Genomic DNA, 15,125 nt, shown 5'->3' with positions numbered 1-15,125 from the left:
CTTATCGTGGACAATTTTTTCATAAATGGATCAGGAATAGTTAACTAGAATTTAACTACCTTTTTTTTTTTGACAAATAGAATTTAACTACCTTGTCTGCAAAAGATAAAGATTTACACATTGGACTATATGGTGCCTGCTGTTTAGCTGGACAAACAGGACAATTCATTTTTTTTAACGAAAACTGGACGATACATATTGCCTGAAAATAGAGTTTTTTATTTTTAAGTAATAATATTTGTACATTCAAATGATGACAACCTTACTTTTCTCCCTTCTTATTGGTCAAAAACAATAGAGAGAGAAAAAGGAAGAGAGAGGATAAGTATGTCATGTGAGTATGAGAGAGAAAATTGTCCAAAAATTGTCAGAAAATGGTTGTACAAATATCTCTTAAGTATCGTCTTTTGAATGCAAATATTACTTTTTTTTTTCACAAACATTCAATTATATCAAGTCATGCACAAATTTAAGAAAATATTTTAGAAATTAACCTATAAGTGACTATAGTATATGATTTGATTAGTTACATGTGTAAAACTGTTTACCATGCATGGAAATTAATCTCAAGATTGAATATTCAAACCGGCTCTATGTTTAAATATGGATGTACTCGCAGTGCTTAGTGTAATTGCAGTTTCCTATTCAATTCTTTGTTTTTCAGTCCTGGGTAGCAAAAGATTCAATAAGTGAGTTGAAAATAGTTTCATGACAACCATTTTCAGGATGGACAATGCCATAGTTTGAATTCACAAAATTTTCAACACCCTAGTTGACAAAATCATATTCTACCACAACCGAGGAAATAATTCTATTAACCTTATTTCCTAAAATTAAAGAAATAAGCTATACGTTCAACACCCTTTCAAATTCACCAGCAATATCATCCAAATCAACTATGTTTGTTTGTTCCATCTTCAGTTTAGTAAGTGCTCGATTCAGCTCAGCAATCCGTTTCTTTAGTTTCTCTCCATTGTCGGGTAATTTAGAAATCATCACCTACACAGGTTTAAATGGAGATGCTAAAATCAGTTTATTGCATTTTGATTACAGTACAAACCTATACGGTAGGAATGAAACAGACTGAACTATTATATTTTTAGTAGTTGGTTCTTGTAACAAGTATTTTTGGATGATAACCAACCAATTCCTGCTTTTATCATGATTTAATCCTTGTCTGCCAAAATATATTCTAAAAGTGGAACTGCTTTATCATTGACCAAAGAATGATAATATCTAAAGAGCAACATTCAGAAGAAAAAGCATACCGTATTTGAGAGCATTAGGGAGAGCCGATCAATTCTATCCTTGATTTCTAACTCGGTCAATTTACCAACACTGCTCGGAGAAGATTCTTTTTTGCGTACATTAACATCCTTGGGATTAAAAGCAAACGCAGCTCTGGTATAAAACAAAATTGGAAAAAAAAATACAAATCAAAAACAAAAACATTATTTAGCTTCAAAAAATATATTGTGCAATGGTGGCTTCGTTACCCATCAACAACTTGCTCATGTGAAGATGATGATGAAGTTCCAGTATATCTAGCATTAGGATTAGGTTTCCTGCAAACATGGAATCAATGCAGCCTTAGGTTTCATAAAACAATTGGCTAACAGAAAAACATTAATTGCAAGCATTTAAACAATAATCTGATGGGCCACATCATGGGCCTCCAACTGAGGTGAGGAAAAGGGGTAGGTGGGGGAAAAAATGAGCGAAAGAGTGGTGGAGTTTGCTATGCAAGTCATTGACATGTAACAGAAAGAGATTAGAGACATAGGTGCTGGCGTCAAGAACAGGGTCATGAATAGAAAGTGAAAGTAGTAGAGGGGAGTGGAGTGGCTTGAGGCAATCGTTTGAGTAATTATGGGGGTGGCAATCGATCTCTAAATATCTCTTATTTTCTATGATTAAGTTTAGGTCCCATTATAATAAGATTTCAAATTTAGGGATGATTTTCTTTGTAAGAATATTTGAGAAAATAATATGTACAGATTCTCAATTTACAATGCCATATTTCCGTTTTCAGTTAGTAACGTCAAATGCTATATGAAAATGCCAGCAACACATTTTGCGCAAAACAAAAACAACACAAGGCAACTAACAAATCACATAACTGCCACAAATTACCAGTGGTTATTTTCTACTTCATATGCAGGAGCCTCCTGAACTGGCTCTGTCTTTGAAAACAGTAAACTGTGATGACTAATTCCTGCTATGCCTTGACTTTTCAGGAACTCTAAATGTGCCTGGAAAGAGGCATCCCTAAAAAAACAAAAAAAAAACTCTTCATTAAGATAAAAATTAGCAGATCGAGCACAATGAGCTAATTAACCGTATTTCTAAAATTTCAAATTTCGGTTGTGAGATAGATATGAAGAGCAAAGTGTGAAAGTTTTTTATTAAATAACCAAAATAATGCAAAGCAACAATTGATGCATATCACCAATAGTCAAGAAAGAAACACTAAAGCATGTACCAAGTTTTAATTAAAAGATAAAGTATAAGATAAAAAAGATATTTCAAAGTTCTGGACGTTACACTATATGTTGAGAATCATGTGTCTGATCCAATTGTTGTTGGGTAACAGACACGTCAAATCCGTCTTTTGGGAGGCTGAGAAGCTCCTTGAGATCCTGCAAGCAAAGAATGGCAGATAGAGATTGGTCAAACAAATTACAATTACGACAAATGTATATCTGAACAACAAATAGTACTTCTCAACAAACTTCTACCTTCTGGGAAAAGTACCGAGTTTGTTCTTTCTGTTCAGAAACTGTTTTGAATAATCCTCCTTTATATACCTAAACATCAAGAAATTTACGTGTCAAAAAAGCCAATTGATGTCCAAAATATTTGAAACGGATAAAATTACCTGCTTCCTGTAGATCTTTTCTTCAACAGTTCCGGATGTCATCAGTCTATACACAATAACATCTTTCTTTTGACCAATACGATATGCTCGGTCAACACTTTGATTATCAGTACTGTTAAAACAGAAAATAATGGTACTTTATATGCTACATAACCGAATTAATATCTAGAGGAAGGGATGTTATTGGAATTTAGAAAGTAAAAGACAGCCACACAATAGATATGAGCAATAAACAGTAAAAAAAAGTTTCTAGAATATGCACAGTACAATTTCAATCAAATCTGAAAATAGACGAAGAAGATCAATATTAAGAATAAGGGCGAATTACATAGACCTCCCCTGAGATTTAATTAAGCAACACAAACACCCCCCTCTAGTTTTTAAGTAAACATTAACCTCTCCTCAATTTAACTCAGTCAAACTTCCATTAAATAAAGAAATAAAAAACCTCTCCTCAATTTAACTCAGTCAAACTTCCATTAAATAAAGAAATAAAAAAGGTTGTATTTGTATCTGTTCCTTCCAATATAAAGCGCTAGCTGAGCTCTTCCCTCTCTCCATCCTATTGTTTGTAAACCTCTAAACCAGACAAAATTGAATAAGAAAGCCAAATTTCAGGGCTGGTGTGAATTGGAAGGGGAGATATTTGTCAATTAGGGAGGTTAGTGTGTTATTAAAAACTAGAGGAGGGTTTTGTGTTATTTAAGAACTTGGGGGAGGTTGGTGTAATTGCCCTAAGAATAATAAAATACAAAATATTACCAAGCTGTATGTATGGCAAAATTTTAAGACACAAGCCACTGATAACAATTAAGAAATTTCGCTAAAGAAATGGGCAGAAAGAAACCAAATAAAATAAAAAGAGGAAGCTGGGCATACTTGGTATTCCAACCACTTTCACTCTCGAGGGGCAGAATGATTTTATTTTTTCAATTACTACTCAGGATGCAAGAAAACAAATCCCATTTCATAAAGGATTAGTGCTGAGGAGGTTTAAAGTTTGATTTTCATCCAAAAGTAATACTAACATTTGTTGTTAAAGAACAAAGAGTTCTTGACTAAATAAAATCGTAAATAGCTCCTAATCTATATCTAATTTAAAACCAAAGTAAAGGAATATTTCAAGAAGTACCTAGGGTTCCAAGCAGGATCAACAACAATCACACGATCTGCTCTTGTAAGTGTCAGTCCTAAACCACCAACTTGAGATGTCAGCAGAAATATTGGAGCTCCAACACCATCTTGAAAATCCTGAAATCAAATTAACAGTTAGACGAGGAAAAATGACAATTGGAGGATTTAAAACCGTTACTGAATATGCAAAATACTTACATCAACAATTTTTATTCTGTCACATGATTTTGTTGTGCCATCAATTCGTAAAAAGTCATAACCTTGAGATGTTATGCATTCCTATAATAAATTAACAGAAACCTTAGAAGATTCTCTCATACTGAAACACAGCAATAAAATGGTGCAAGGAATAACAAGGGAAAAATCCAGTAGCATTTTGCAAATGAACTAAAGTTGTTAAAAGTTTATGTAATAATCACTACATATGCACATCCAAGTCCAACCACAATAATTTACCAAGATACAAGAGTTGAGCAAATGATTGAGTGGTTGACCGCATGCAGACAAAACACAGTTAACGTTATGGAATCACTACCTATGCACATCCAAACCCAACTACAACAAATCCCCAACATACATGAGTGGAGCAGCATGCAAAGTGCAGGCAAAATAATTGTAATTTTAAAATATAAATGAAAGAGGTTAACACGGAACTGACCTGAATTAAATTAAGCATCTTGCGAGTCTGAGAAAAGATAAGCACCCTATGCCCTTCAGGGATCAAATTATCCTACAGCAGATGACACTGACTATAATTTTAAGCAAACATGTAAACTATGACGATATATTGCATGCACATGACATCGGCACTTACCAATAATGACATGATGAAAACTATTTTGCATGATACATCATGCTTGTCTTCAAACTTATCTGTTTCTGCAACATCTGCTATATGCATCGCTAATTTTTCCGCAACATTAACCTCCTCTGGCTTTAGCATTGATTCCAACCCATCCAATACATCCTCCGCAGCCCGCTTAGTCAACAGAAGCGGATGATCACATATTTTCTTCAAAATCTGACCCATTTAAAGATTTTCAAAATATAATTTAGAAAAGCGAGCCATATCCAGAAAGAAAGAGAATATTACAAGAACACAGACAAGAAAGAAAGAAATAGAATGCAAATAACATAATAAAAATTACCGTAAGGGCAGCCAGTGGTGAACCATCAAATGCTGAGAGAACAATCTCACTCTTCAAAAATGCTTCATAAAGATGCCGCTACACCAAATAGAAATAAAAAGTCAACATAACAAGTGTTATCACAAAAGATAAAATGCAAAAACAACAAAGAATTGCATATCTAACCTGAACATTGGTCAATCTAAGCCACACAATGATTTCTCGTTTCTGAGAAAGTTTTGCAGTTGTTTTTTCTGTATCTTGATTGAAAACCTCACTCTTTAAACGTCTCAAAAAGTAAGGCTGAATATGATCCCTTAGCTCCTGTTGAGAAAGGAGGAATTGTAATGCTCAAGTCAAAGTTATATTTCTAAATAATTGATTGACGGTCAAAGTATTACAGAACACTAGAAATTATGGGATTCATCGTAGTTGTTGGGAGATGTGGAAATATAATATCTTGATATTATCAGAGTGTCTCACAGGATTTGTTTCTTATAATATCTTAAATTAATCCTAGATTATTTTTTTAAAATTAGTTTTATGATTAGATTCCCTATTTAATCAAGATTCGGAGTCATCTGTTAGTGTAAATTAGGGTTAGTGGTTCATTTTTTTTTGTATTATGAGATTATCAATCATGTCAAACCATAATCATAATTCAAAGTCTTCATATCCTAGTTTTCTTTCTATAAAACCAAAAAATTCTAATAGTGTTCAAAATGTTCAGTCAAGTATTTGTTTATACTCACTTGAAATAGAATGATAGCTCACATAATAATATTACTCAAATAAGGGAAGATGATACTTTCACACCAACTTGAAGAATTGTGTATCGAATATTATAAGTGTAGTTATGGAGCAACCAGCACATAAGAGATAGTATTAGGTGCGCATCGACTATCTATACTACACAGGCACTCGTTTATTGTAATTTATCAGTCATTCTCTCTCGTTATTATTCTCGTTTCTTGGAATAGTATCATCATTTCAGAATCCCTTTTTGGAGAGATACTCTCTTGTATATAAATATGACCGGTCTCTTTGTATGTTACATACCAATTTTATCTCTTACTCAATTCAAACATTTCAAAGGTTTTCTGTGAAGGTTTATAGTCAAGGGTTAGTTGATTATCAACTAAAAACTGTTCTTGTAAGTTATAACCAATGTAAGAGCATCAGTTGCTTTCCAAAAGATACCTTCCTCAAAAGAGTTATCAAAATAAACTCCTAAAAGATTCAACATCAACCCAGTCTTGAGTGTACTCTTATGCCATCGAAAGCCATAGTTCAAGCATATATTAGATTTCAAAACAAAAATGATTACCTTTGCTACAGACGAACCAATACATTTCTCTCTGGCCGAAGCATTTTTATCATTTCCTTTAAGTATAGGTGTTTCATATTTATCTTTGAACCTGAGAAATTATAATTTCTAAGTCACCAGAACCTTAGCTAAATAAATATTGCATGAAAATTACTATTACCATTTTTTGTCACCAAGCAAGTCAGGGCAGCAGAAATTGAACAGTGCCCACAATTCCTGTTACAGGAATCAAAGAAAATTGCATAATCTGAATTTCAAAACAATATGCCCCACGATATAAGATGCACAGATGGGTGATTATAAATAAAACAAGACAGTTTTCATCAAAATACCTTGAGATTATTTTGCAGTGGCGTGCCGCTAATGATAATGCGATGAGCGCTGGGTATCTCGAGCAAACTTTTAGCTCTCTGAGTGCTTGGGTTCTTTATAAGATGCCCCTAAAGTTAGAACATTTTGAACCAAATAAAAAACCATGACTTAAGGTTTCAACATAAGAATTTATGTTCAATGTTATGCAATTTAAATTTCAGCACATTTATATGATTGACATGATGAAATAATCTTGAGTTGTCCCACAACTATCCTCACTCATCAAATATGCATGCAGTTACAAACCTATAAGGTGGGTTTCTACGAAGCCAGTGATTGTCAAAGTTCACACTGTCCTTGAACAGCATAAATTATAGGTAACACATCTTGCATTTTAACTGGCATACTTCTAAATTCTTGTGTGGTTTCTAATATAAAATAATAAATAATTTTACATGCAAATTCAATGAACACCTTTCCTAATGTGTAAGGTTTAAAGTTCGGTCCAAAGGAAAATCAAGCCAACAATATTAATTGTTCCCAATTCCCAAATAAAGCATAGAAGTTGTAAAAAAAAAAAAAGGAAAATGCGCAAGATAAGTTTTCAGACCCAATTTTTCATTCAAAAGCAAGATTCGGTTTGTCTCACAATACTGACAGATCTTGAAGTTCTTAAAGGGAAGAAAAAAATTAATCAAATTTTTCCCAAATGAGTCTTTTTTCTCCGAGAAGTATTCAACCAACTGTACACACTTCCAATTTTTCCAAAGTTATCTATTTCCTATAGGATCTGAGAGCTACATGATACAAAAACTACTGAGCAAAATATGAAGTGTGTAGACAAACCGCCATTAAATCGGATAGGTTTTACATAAAACAAATTCATTCTTACCTCATCAAGTATCATGTAGTCCCATGTAGGGCCATCTTCATTATCCTCATCATCAAAATATCTATGCCCCTTTAAGGACTTGGTATTGTTGCGGACAATATCATATGTGGTGAGAAGAACACCTTTGTCCTAAAGTGAGACAAGAAAAAACGTAGTTTAATATTGATAGAAATGAAGAAATCAGATACAAGCACCTAACCCCAATTTTTCAGCAATCAGTTAAATATGAACCAGAGAACCAATTTTAAATATATATTTTCTGAAATAAATTGACGCACACAAAATAGGATCCCTTCACATTCTCAAGCTCGATTATAAGTCCACGTACAAAATGAGAGATATTTATTATCCACGTACTTACTTCCTAGATACATTTAACCAAAAGGGCAAAACAAGAAAGATTAAGTACCTGAAGTATGTACTGAAGTTCATACTCTCTGAGTTTTGCACAAGCTCCAAAATATCTGCAGAACAGCATACATTGGCAATTGTTGTTATTAAAGAAGAAAAGTTTTAAATAAGCATTTTAAATAAACTATTCTGATAAATAAAGTCAGGCAGCCGCACTCTTTCGTCTTCTCAGATAGGCCAACAACTGATAATTCTTTGATCCAATGTGGCAATAGTGTTTTGGGGGCCACAACCAATACCCTTCTAATTAAACGGGAATGAAACAGTCCAGCAAGAAAGCCACAAATCTGCAAGAAAAAACCAGCATTGGTAAATCACAAACTAACTATTGCAAACTACAAGTTGTAATATATTACTTCTCATTTCATTTCCTTACCTGCATTGTTTTTCCCAAACCCATATCATCTCCCAAGATTCCACCTTTACCCCGAACATGCAATGACCAGAGCCACTTCAATCCTTCCCGCTGATGTGGATACAACATTTTTGCAATCTTAGGCTGCAACTTATACGTAGATCGTGGGTCATTCAATGTTATAGAACCATCATTCTCAGGCTCAAAGTGATCCAACACCTGAACTGAATCATCTGATTCATACTCAAGACCACCGCTATCATTCTTAGTATCCTTTGATGAGATGTCATGGGGATCTTGTTTTGGTGAAAATGAAGATCCAGCACTCCCAAACTCCAAACCCTCATCTTCAAAAATTTCTTTCCCTCGCTCAACAGGCTTTGTCACTGTCTTCGGCTTTGTCACTGTCTTCGGCTTTGTCACCGTCTTCGGCTTTGTCTTCTCAACTGATAGCTCATCAAACTTGGAGCTAAGCTCATTCAAAATATCCCTAATATCATTCCTACCCCTACTCTCCTCAATCTCAATCACATTTTTCCACACCGGAATAGGCGAATCAAAATCCACAAGATCACCATCAAACGTAGGCTCGTCATCTGCCACACTTTTGCTTGCCTCTTTATCCGCAGCCTTGCAAAGACGACGCCGCCCTTGCACCTTAACCTTAGTCTTCTTTTCCTCTTCTATAAATATTCCAAAAACAATTAATGTGATGATCGCGAAATCAATCAAGTCAGGTGAAGCAGAGAAGAAAACACTTACTAAGAGAACACTCATCCAAAGTCCGTGGAACCTCCTTTGGAACAAGAGCTTCTTCTGCCTTAACTGGTTGGAGAATCTTCGAATAATTTTGACCTAACAATATATCAACTTATGTAAACAAGGTTTGAAATGAAATCTATATATTTGACCTAATAATATATCAAATTATGTTATTGAGGATTGAAATGAAATGGAATGCATAGTTTTGATGAAAGAGTAATGCAATCATCATGTTACAAATTAAAGTGAAGTAGAGAAAAAACACTTACTAGAAGAGTAATTCTCAAAATCCTTTGGAACCTCGTTAGGAAGAGGAGCTTTTTGAACCATAACTGGTTGGTGATTCTCATTAGAATTTTGACCTAATAATCCATTAACGTAAGTAACTGAGGATTGAAATTAAATGCAAACAAGATCAATAAACAATCCATGCGACGATAATGAAATCAATCAATTCAATTGAAGAAAACACTTACTAAGAGAACAATTATCCAAATCATGTTGAACCTCATGAGGAAGAGGAGATTCTTCTGAACAAAGCTGTTGGCAATTATCAGGAGATTTTTCTTTACCTGATAATAGATAAACATATGTAACTGGGTAATGAAATGCAATAAAAATATAAACAATAACAACTGTAATAATTAGAATGAAACAAACACAATAATTAGAGAAGAAAACACTTACGAAGAGAAGAATCTTCGAAAAACAGCGGAACCTTAGGAAGAGGAGCTTCTTCTACTTTATCTGGTTGAAGATTTTCCAGAGAATTTTGACCTAATAATCAATTAACATGTATAACTCAGAAATGAGATGAAATGCGATTAAAATATAAATCAGAGAAAAGAAATGAAATAGTACCGATTGGAGAATCGAAGTCAGTGATAGCAGAAAACTGAGGAATAGTATCATCATCATCATCATCAACGTCTTGATAGACGAGGTTTCGAGGTTGAATCGGAGTATCGAGTTCATCGTCAATGGATTTGGAAGAGGGTTTAGGAGGAGCAGAGAGATCTTGAAGAAAGCGATAGTGACTATCGTTGAGGCTTTGGGGTTTTTTGACGCTCTTATTCGCCGCCATTGAAGAACGTTGTGTTTTGTTTGAAAATGAAATGAAATGAGGATTTCTCAACGTATATATTACTATTACGAGTGCTTAGATTCCCGCTTTGTTCGCTAATTTGAATTTTGCAATCAAAATGACGACTCAAATCGGCGCATGTTATCGCTTCTGCTTCTCTCTCTAGGGTTGAGTTACATCAAATTCAACGGTTCATTTTCACCGTTGAAAGTAAAAAAAATTGGCAAGTTTAGTCTTTCAACGGAATATCCTATCCTTTTTTTTTTATTTTAAATTTAGTATTTTTTTTAGGCTTAATACATATTTTGGTCCCTTAACTTATTTTTGAATTTCATTTTGGTCCCTTAACTTTAAACCATCTCAATTTGGTCTCATAATTTATTTTTTTTTTTGAAAACTTGGTATCCGATCCAAGAATCGACTAATCCGAGGGGATCAATCCCACCGCCCACTTGCGGGGGCCCCGTTTAAAGCCAGAGCAAGCTCTGTATGGACTTAGCCCACCGAAATTGGCACCAGAGGGAATCGAACCTGAGACCTCTGGAGGAGCAAACTCCAAGATCCCAAGCCAACCACTGGGCCAACCCCAAATGGGTTTTGGTCCAAAGCATGTATTAAGCCTTTTTTTTACAAAGCTAAAGAAACAAAACAAGAAAAAAGGACAACATGAAGAGAAGGAAAACTACACTCTATAAAATTAAGTTTCAATAAAGTTTACGGAGAATGATGTCAAAGATACCAGCATGAGGGGAAGGATAGACCATATGATCTATGTTTGAGGGGATATCTAACTTAAAAACAAAGTCATCACAATTATTTCATTCTCATAGGGTGTAAGCGATGCAAACATGTCATTGATGATGAAAAAAATATTTGATGTTTTGGATTGAAGTATCATACTTGTGAAACCTTGAAATTTGACTATGGAGAGGATATCGAAAAAGTGAGAAGAATTTGTGAAACAAATCACGGTAATTCAACTGCTTGACCAATAAAAGCACTTGATGAATGACGTGAAGCTCGACATGAAGAATATCATATGATCTTGATATGCGCCCTGAGAAGCCTGAGATGCAATTTCCAAAAGGGTGAAGAAGTAAACCACTGATCCCACTTTTGTTGGGGTTGTCAAGACAACTGTCATCAACATTAAGAATGGTGCAAACTTGATTGAAGGAAATCCATTTAACCTATCTATCACCATGCCTTTGCAAGCTACGAACTAAGGAAGTAAGAAGAGTTTAAGATGATTAAGAAGCGTGGTTATGCAAAAAAACACCAAATACAAGTAGCAAAGATGTTGGAGTTGATTGAAGGAATGACTCTTCATGAATATTGCACCAAGGACAACGACCATTGGGAGTCAGATTACGATGGTGCAACAAGAACAAGGAATTTAATATTTTTTGGTAGATGGAGACGCCACATCCAAGATCAGAATAGAGAATTTGCATTTGCACTTCTTTGCTTCAAAAGCCAAGGGAAACCAATTTTGGTAGTATAGTAACAATTGGTGTTTTATAACCAAATTAATGTATCTTAAGTGTTGGGGTTACAATGAAGATTGAGGTTGTTGATTTCATCAATGATGAGCCGACGCAAATGAGTATGGAGGAGAGCAAAGGTATGAGGAGACAACTCACAAACTTCGTTGATTCTCATAGCAAGATCATTTATATGCACAAAGGGAACAACAATGGTACATAGGAGTCCAAAGGAGGTCTAATGGCTAAACTAGAAAGAAGAAGAGTTGTCATAGCTTGCTCGCCAAGTAAAACAATCCTTAAGGATGTCTTTAGGTTTGATGATGAAGCTCCAAGTAGAGGAACTAGCAATATTGGTGCTAGAATATTTTAAAACGCATCTTAGACACCTCATAAGTGTATACACCTAAGAGAGATAGAGATAAGAAATAGTGATGTGATAGATTGACGGTGTGATAAGAAGAGAGAGAAAGAGAGGAAATGAGGTCTTAGAATTAGTATAGATGAATTTGGAATTTGAGATGTCCAAAGATCATTGTTGTAAACGCCGTTGTAATTATTATCGGCTTTGTAGATCAACTATTTGCTATTATTCTTGACGAAGCTGTGACATATCAAACAAAGAGCAAATGGTTTTCAATTTGCATCGTTTCCAAAAAGGGAACAATTGTTGAGCATTTTCATGGTATGGTTTTTCAAACTTTATGCTTGAAAATGATAATTGATAAATTGTTTTCTAAGCATGGGCTTAATATATCAAGAATTTCGTGGACGATGTTACCGTGGATCTAGCAAAAAGCAAGAGAAAATCGTTGTGATTAAAATTTTAAGGCAAATTTTATGGTACATCAAAAAATTTGAGTGTATTGGTACATTAAATCAATAAATTAATAGTTAAATGTGTTATTTTTTTAAAAGAAAAAATATTTTATATCACCTATAATTATAATAATTAAATATCATTTACCAAAAACGTCGACGAAATAAAATTTAATTTTTCTGAATTTTTAGCAATCATAATCGAGAATTTTGATTATTTTTACAATAAAATGTAAAAAAAATGAGTATGATTTTTATAAACAATGAAATGATGTTTTTTCTAATGAAATGACATTTCCTAAAATATAAATATCAACAAATAGCTCTTTATTTCATAAAAATAATAGTTAATTTAAAGATTTTTGAAGTAGGAGTATCGGTACACCTTAATTTGCGGGTGTAGAAGTTCCCAAATTTTAATCTTAGTTGATATGTGTATGCATTTATTTACCTTTTTTTGTCATCAATTATAACTTACATGAGTTGCTAGTGCAAAACATCACGTTCTAATCGTCTCTTCTATTTAATTTTTAATATTAATTTGGTGGGAGATATTTGCAAGCAATATGACAAGCTTCGTGAGAACAAAATCTCGATGTTAAAATTGAGAAATGCATTGAGAAAAGAATAAATTTATTTGCCAATATTTGATCAAATTGCATTTGGTAAAAACATCTTATGTATTTCTAATGAATCGTTACAAGCATCAAATGGAAAAGATGGTTATGAACTTTGTTAACATCACAAAAGAACAATTACAAACTATGAGGGATATGGATGAAAGTCTCTATTGCACAAAGTAATTTTAGTTTGCAATATGCATGCCATTAATATTCCTACTATGGAGGCAATACTCATCATAGTCATCACAATAAAACATTCTTAATATCACAATAAACGACATTAACTATCATTGAGTGAAAAACAAGGGAAGAATACAAACTCTTTCAAAGAACCAATAAAAAAGGAGTAAGCAAAAAATAAATAAACCTATACAAATGGGTAGAAAAATAAATAACTACATATTAAAAAAACAAAAAAACAGGAAGACGACAATGATGAAGAAAACTACAAAATCTAAAACTAGTGAGACTTGAATCATCAAATTATCATTTCTTTATACAAGTCTGTATGAAATATCTCCTAATAGAGTTATATAGAAAAGAAGTTTTAGAGAACAAGGCCTATCATGTCATTGAATATACGTAGAGCATTCATGTATCCCTCAACAAGGCCTATATATTCATGAGGTGCAAATGCATTGATGATGTGATTATAGAATAGTTCAAGCATTTTGAGTTAGAGCCATCACCAATTAATTAGATGATTATTATGTATCACATAGGGCACCCCAAAAAATGAGAGCATCAACAAGAAGGAACAAAATTTCAATGAAAATCATGTCATGTCACGATCTCATTGATTTTGCCAATGGCAATTCACTTTCATGTGAGGCAACAGAAGATACCCTATTCAATTGAGCAGCACCAACACCTTTTGGTGATTGAGTTGCAACCTCAACATCTCCATTCCTAGGTGTAGTTGAACCACCCCAATTTCCTCCACCTCCGCCTCCACCGTTAGCGATTCCTGCTCCAACTCTCAATCCAAAACACCTTGAGAAAATTCTATATAAACATGTGAGAAACCAAAAAGCCCATGGTAGACAAACAAATACGACACCGGCTACAGGTATCCAAGATGAAGTTTCAGATTCAGGAAGGAGCATGTATGCACCAAGGCACACACCTCCTGCTAATAAAGAGATGAATAAAAGACATGTTACAAGCCATATGAACGCGCGGCCAGAACTAGGATCCGACACAGGCATTTGTTTGTATCAAAACATAAGGTGTAGGAATTTTGAATAATAGAGATTAAATAAATGAAGCTTGAATCAAGATTAATTTGTCTTTATCATCATCCATTTTAAAGGTATATTTGAATTTGAGGGGTTAATGATATTGGTTTGGCAAAGGATGAAGAAGGTTCCAAATGAGGGAGGATTTTTGTTTTGTTTGTTTCTCCTAAAATTTTGATTTTTTTTTTTCCTGGTGTTTTTGCAATAATGAAGCCTGAAAATGGGATTTCTTTTTTCTTCAAATGGTGGTGGTAGACATGTTCAAAAGTTTGTTAACCTGAAAAGGGCTAATCTTAGGACAGATATACACCTATAAAGACAAAGAAAGAGAAAGAGAAGCGTTTTCCATTTATGGTTTTGTCAAATCAAAAAATAAAAATCCACATGGTTGATTATAAGGGCCATCCTCACAAAAAAAATGCCCAATATGTCATGCTTCTTCTCATAAGCAAAATACCTAAAGCTCAATCTCAATATGTGTGACATAGGATATTTTAAAACATTTTTTGTTTAGAAAATTGGTTTATAATTACCAAGATATTATTAGTTATATCATCGACCCATATCTTATCCTCGTCGTATTACTTTATAAATAGAGTTCATAGATAGGTAACGTGACGATACATACAAGAGAATAATAAAATACTATCTATCTCCTTCTTCTCTCTATTCTTGTTCT

The 15,125-nt window shown here is 33.8% G+C and overlaps 2 protein-coding genes across 3 annotated transcripts; both read right to left on the bottom strand.

The window, feature by feature from the left end:
• Positions 1-622: 622 nt before the first annotated feature.
• Positions 623-10,487, bottom strand: LOC11438980 (protein CHROMATIN REMODELING 24). Of its 2 annotated transcripts, XM_003630257.4 has the most exons (25): positions 10,060-10,485; positions 9,886-9,975; positions 9,675-9,770; positions 9,468-9,560; positions 9,199-9,291; positions 8,458-9,119; positions 8,238-8,368; positions 8,080-8,134; positions 7,671-7,799; positions 6,799-6,906; positions 6,627-6,682; positions 6,467-6,557; positions 5,326-5,463; positions 5,161-5,238; positions 4,827-5,033; positions 4,671-4,742; positions 4,211-4,291; positions 4,011-4,129; positions 2,879-2,990; positions 2,739-2,807; positions 2,545-2,639; positions 2,134-2,268; positions 1,497-1,565; positions 1,269-1,401; positions 623-999 (listed from the first exon to the last, which is right to left on the bottom strand). In XM_003630257.4, the coding sequence occupies exons 1-25, from the start codon at positions 10,280-10,282 to the stop codon at positions 847-849; spliced, it is 3,288 nt and encodes a 1,095-aa protein (XP_003630305.2). In that variant the 5' UTR covers positions 10,283-10,485; the 3' UTR covers positions 623-846. The 2 variants fall into 2 exon arrangements, with proteins under 2 accessions (XP_003630305.2, XP_039684868.1); XM_039828934.1 differs by lacking the exon at positions 2,134-2,268 and having other exon boundaries at positions 10,060-10,487.
• A 3,506-nt stretch (positions 10,488-13,993) lies between these two features.
• On the bottom strand, positions 13,994-14,889 carry LOC11429120 (uncharacterized). Its single transcript, XM_024771911.2, has one exon. It carries the CDS (start codon positions 14,414-14,416, stop codon positions 13,994-13,996), a length of 423 nt encoding a protein of 140 aa, XP_024627679.1. The 5' UTR covers positions 14,417-14,889.
• Between the last annotated feature and the right edge of the window lie 236 nt (positions 14,890-15,125).

The sequence above is a fragment of the Medicago truncatula genome, chromosome 8, assembly GCF_003473485.1.
Source record: "Medicago truncatula cultivar Jemalong A17 chromosome 8, MtrunA17r5.0-ANR, whole genome shotgun sequence".
In the NCBI taxonomy this organism is placed as follows: domain Eukaryota; kingdom Viridiplantae; phylum Streptophyta; class Magnoliopsida; order Fabales; family Fabaceae; genus Medicago; species Medicago truncatula.
The sequence above is the reverse complement of the archived record's forward strand: the minus strand, read 5'-3'. Positions and strand labels throughout refer to the sequence as shown.

Bases quoted from the DNA above. Each gene is read 5' to 3' on its own strand.
- LOC11438980 (XM_003630257.4), bottom strand. From the start codon at position 10,282: ATGGCGGCGAATAAGAGCGTCAAAAAACCCCAAAGCCTCAACGATAGT. The intron at 9,771-9,885 runs GTAAGTGTTTTC...ATCTATTATCAG, and splicing joins TTTCGAAGATTCTTCTCTTC to GTAAAGAAAAATCTCCTGAT. The intron at 6,907-7,670 runs GTAAGAATGAAT...TTCTAACTTTAG, and splicing joins ACTACATGATACTTGATGAG to GGGCATCTTATAAAGAACCC.
- LOC11429120 (XM_024771911.2), bottom strand. From the start codon at position 14,416: ATGCCTGTGTCGGATCCTAGTTCTGGCCGCGCGTTCATATGGCTTGTA.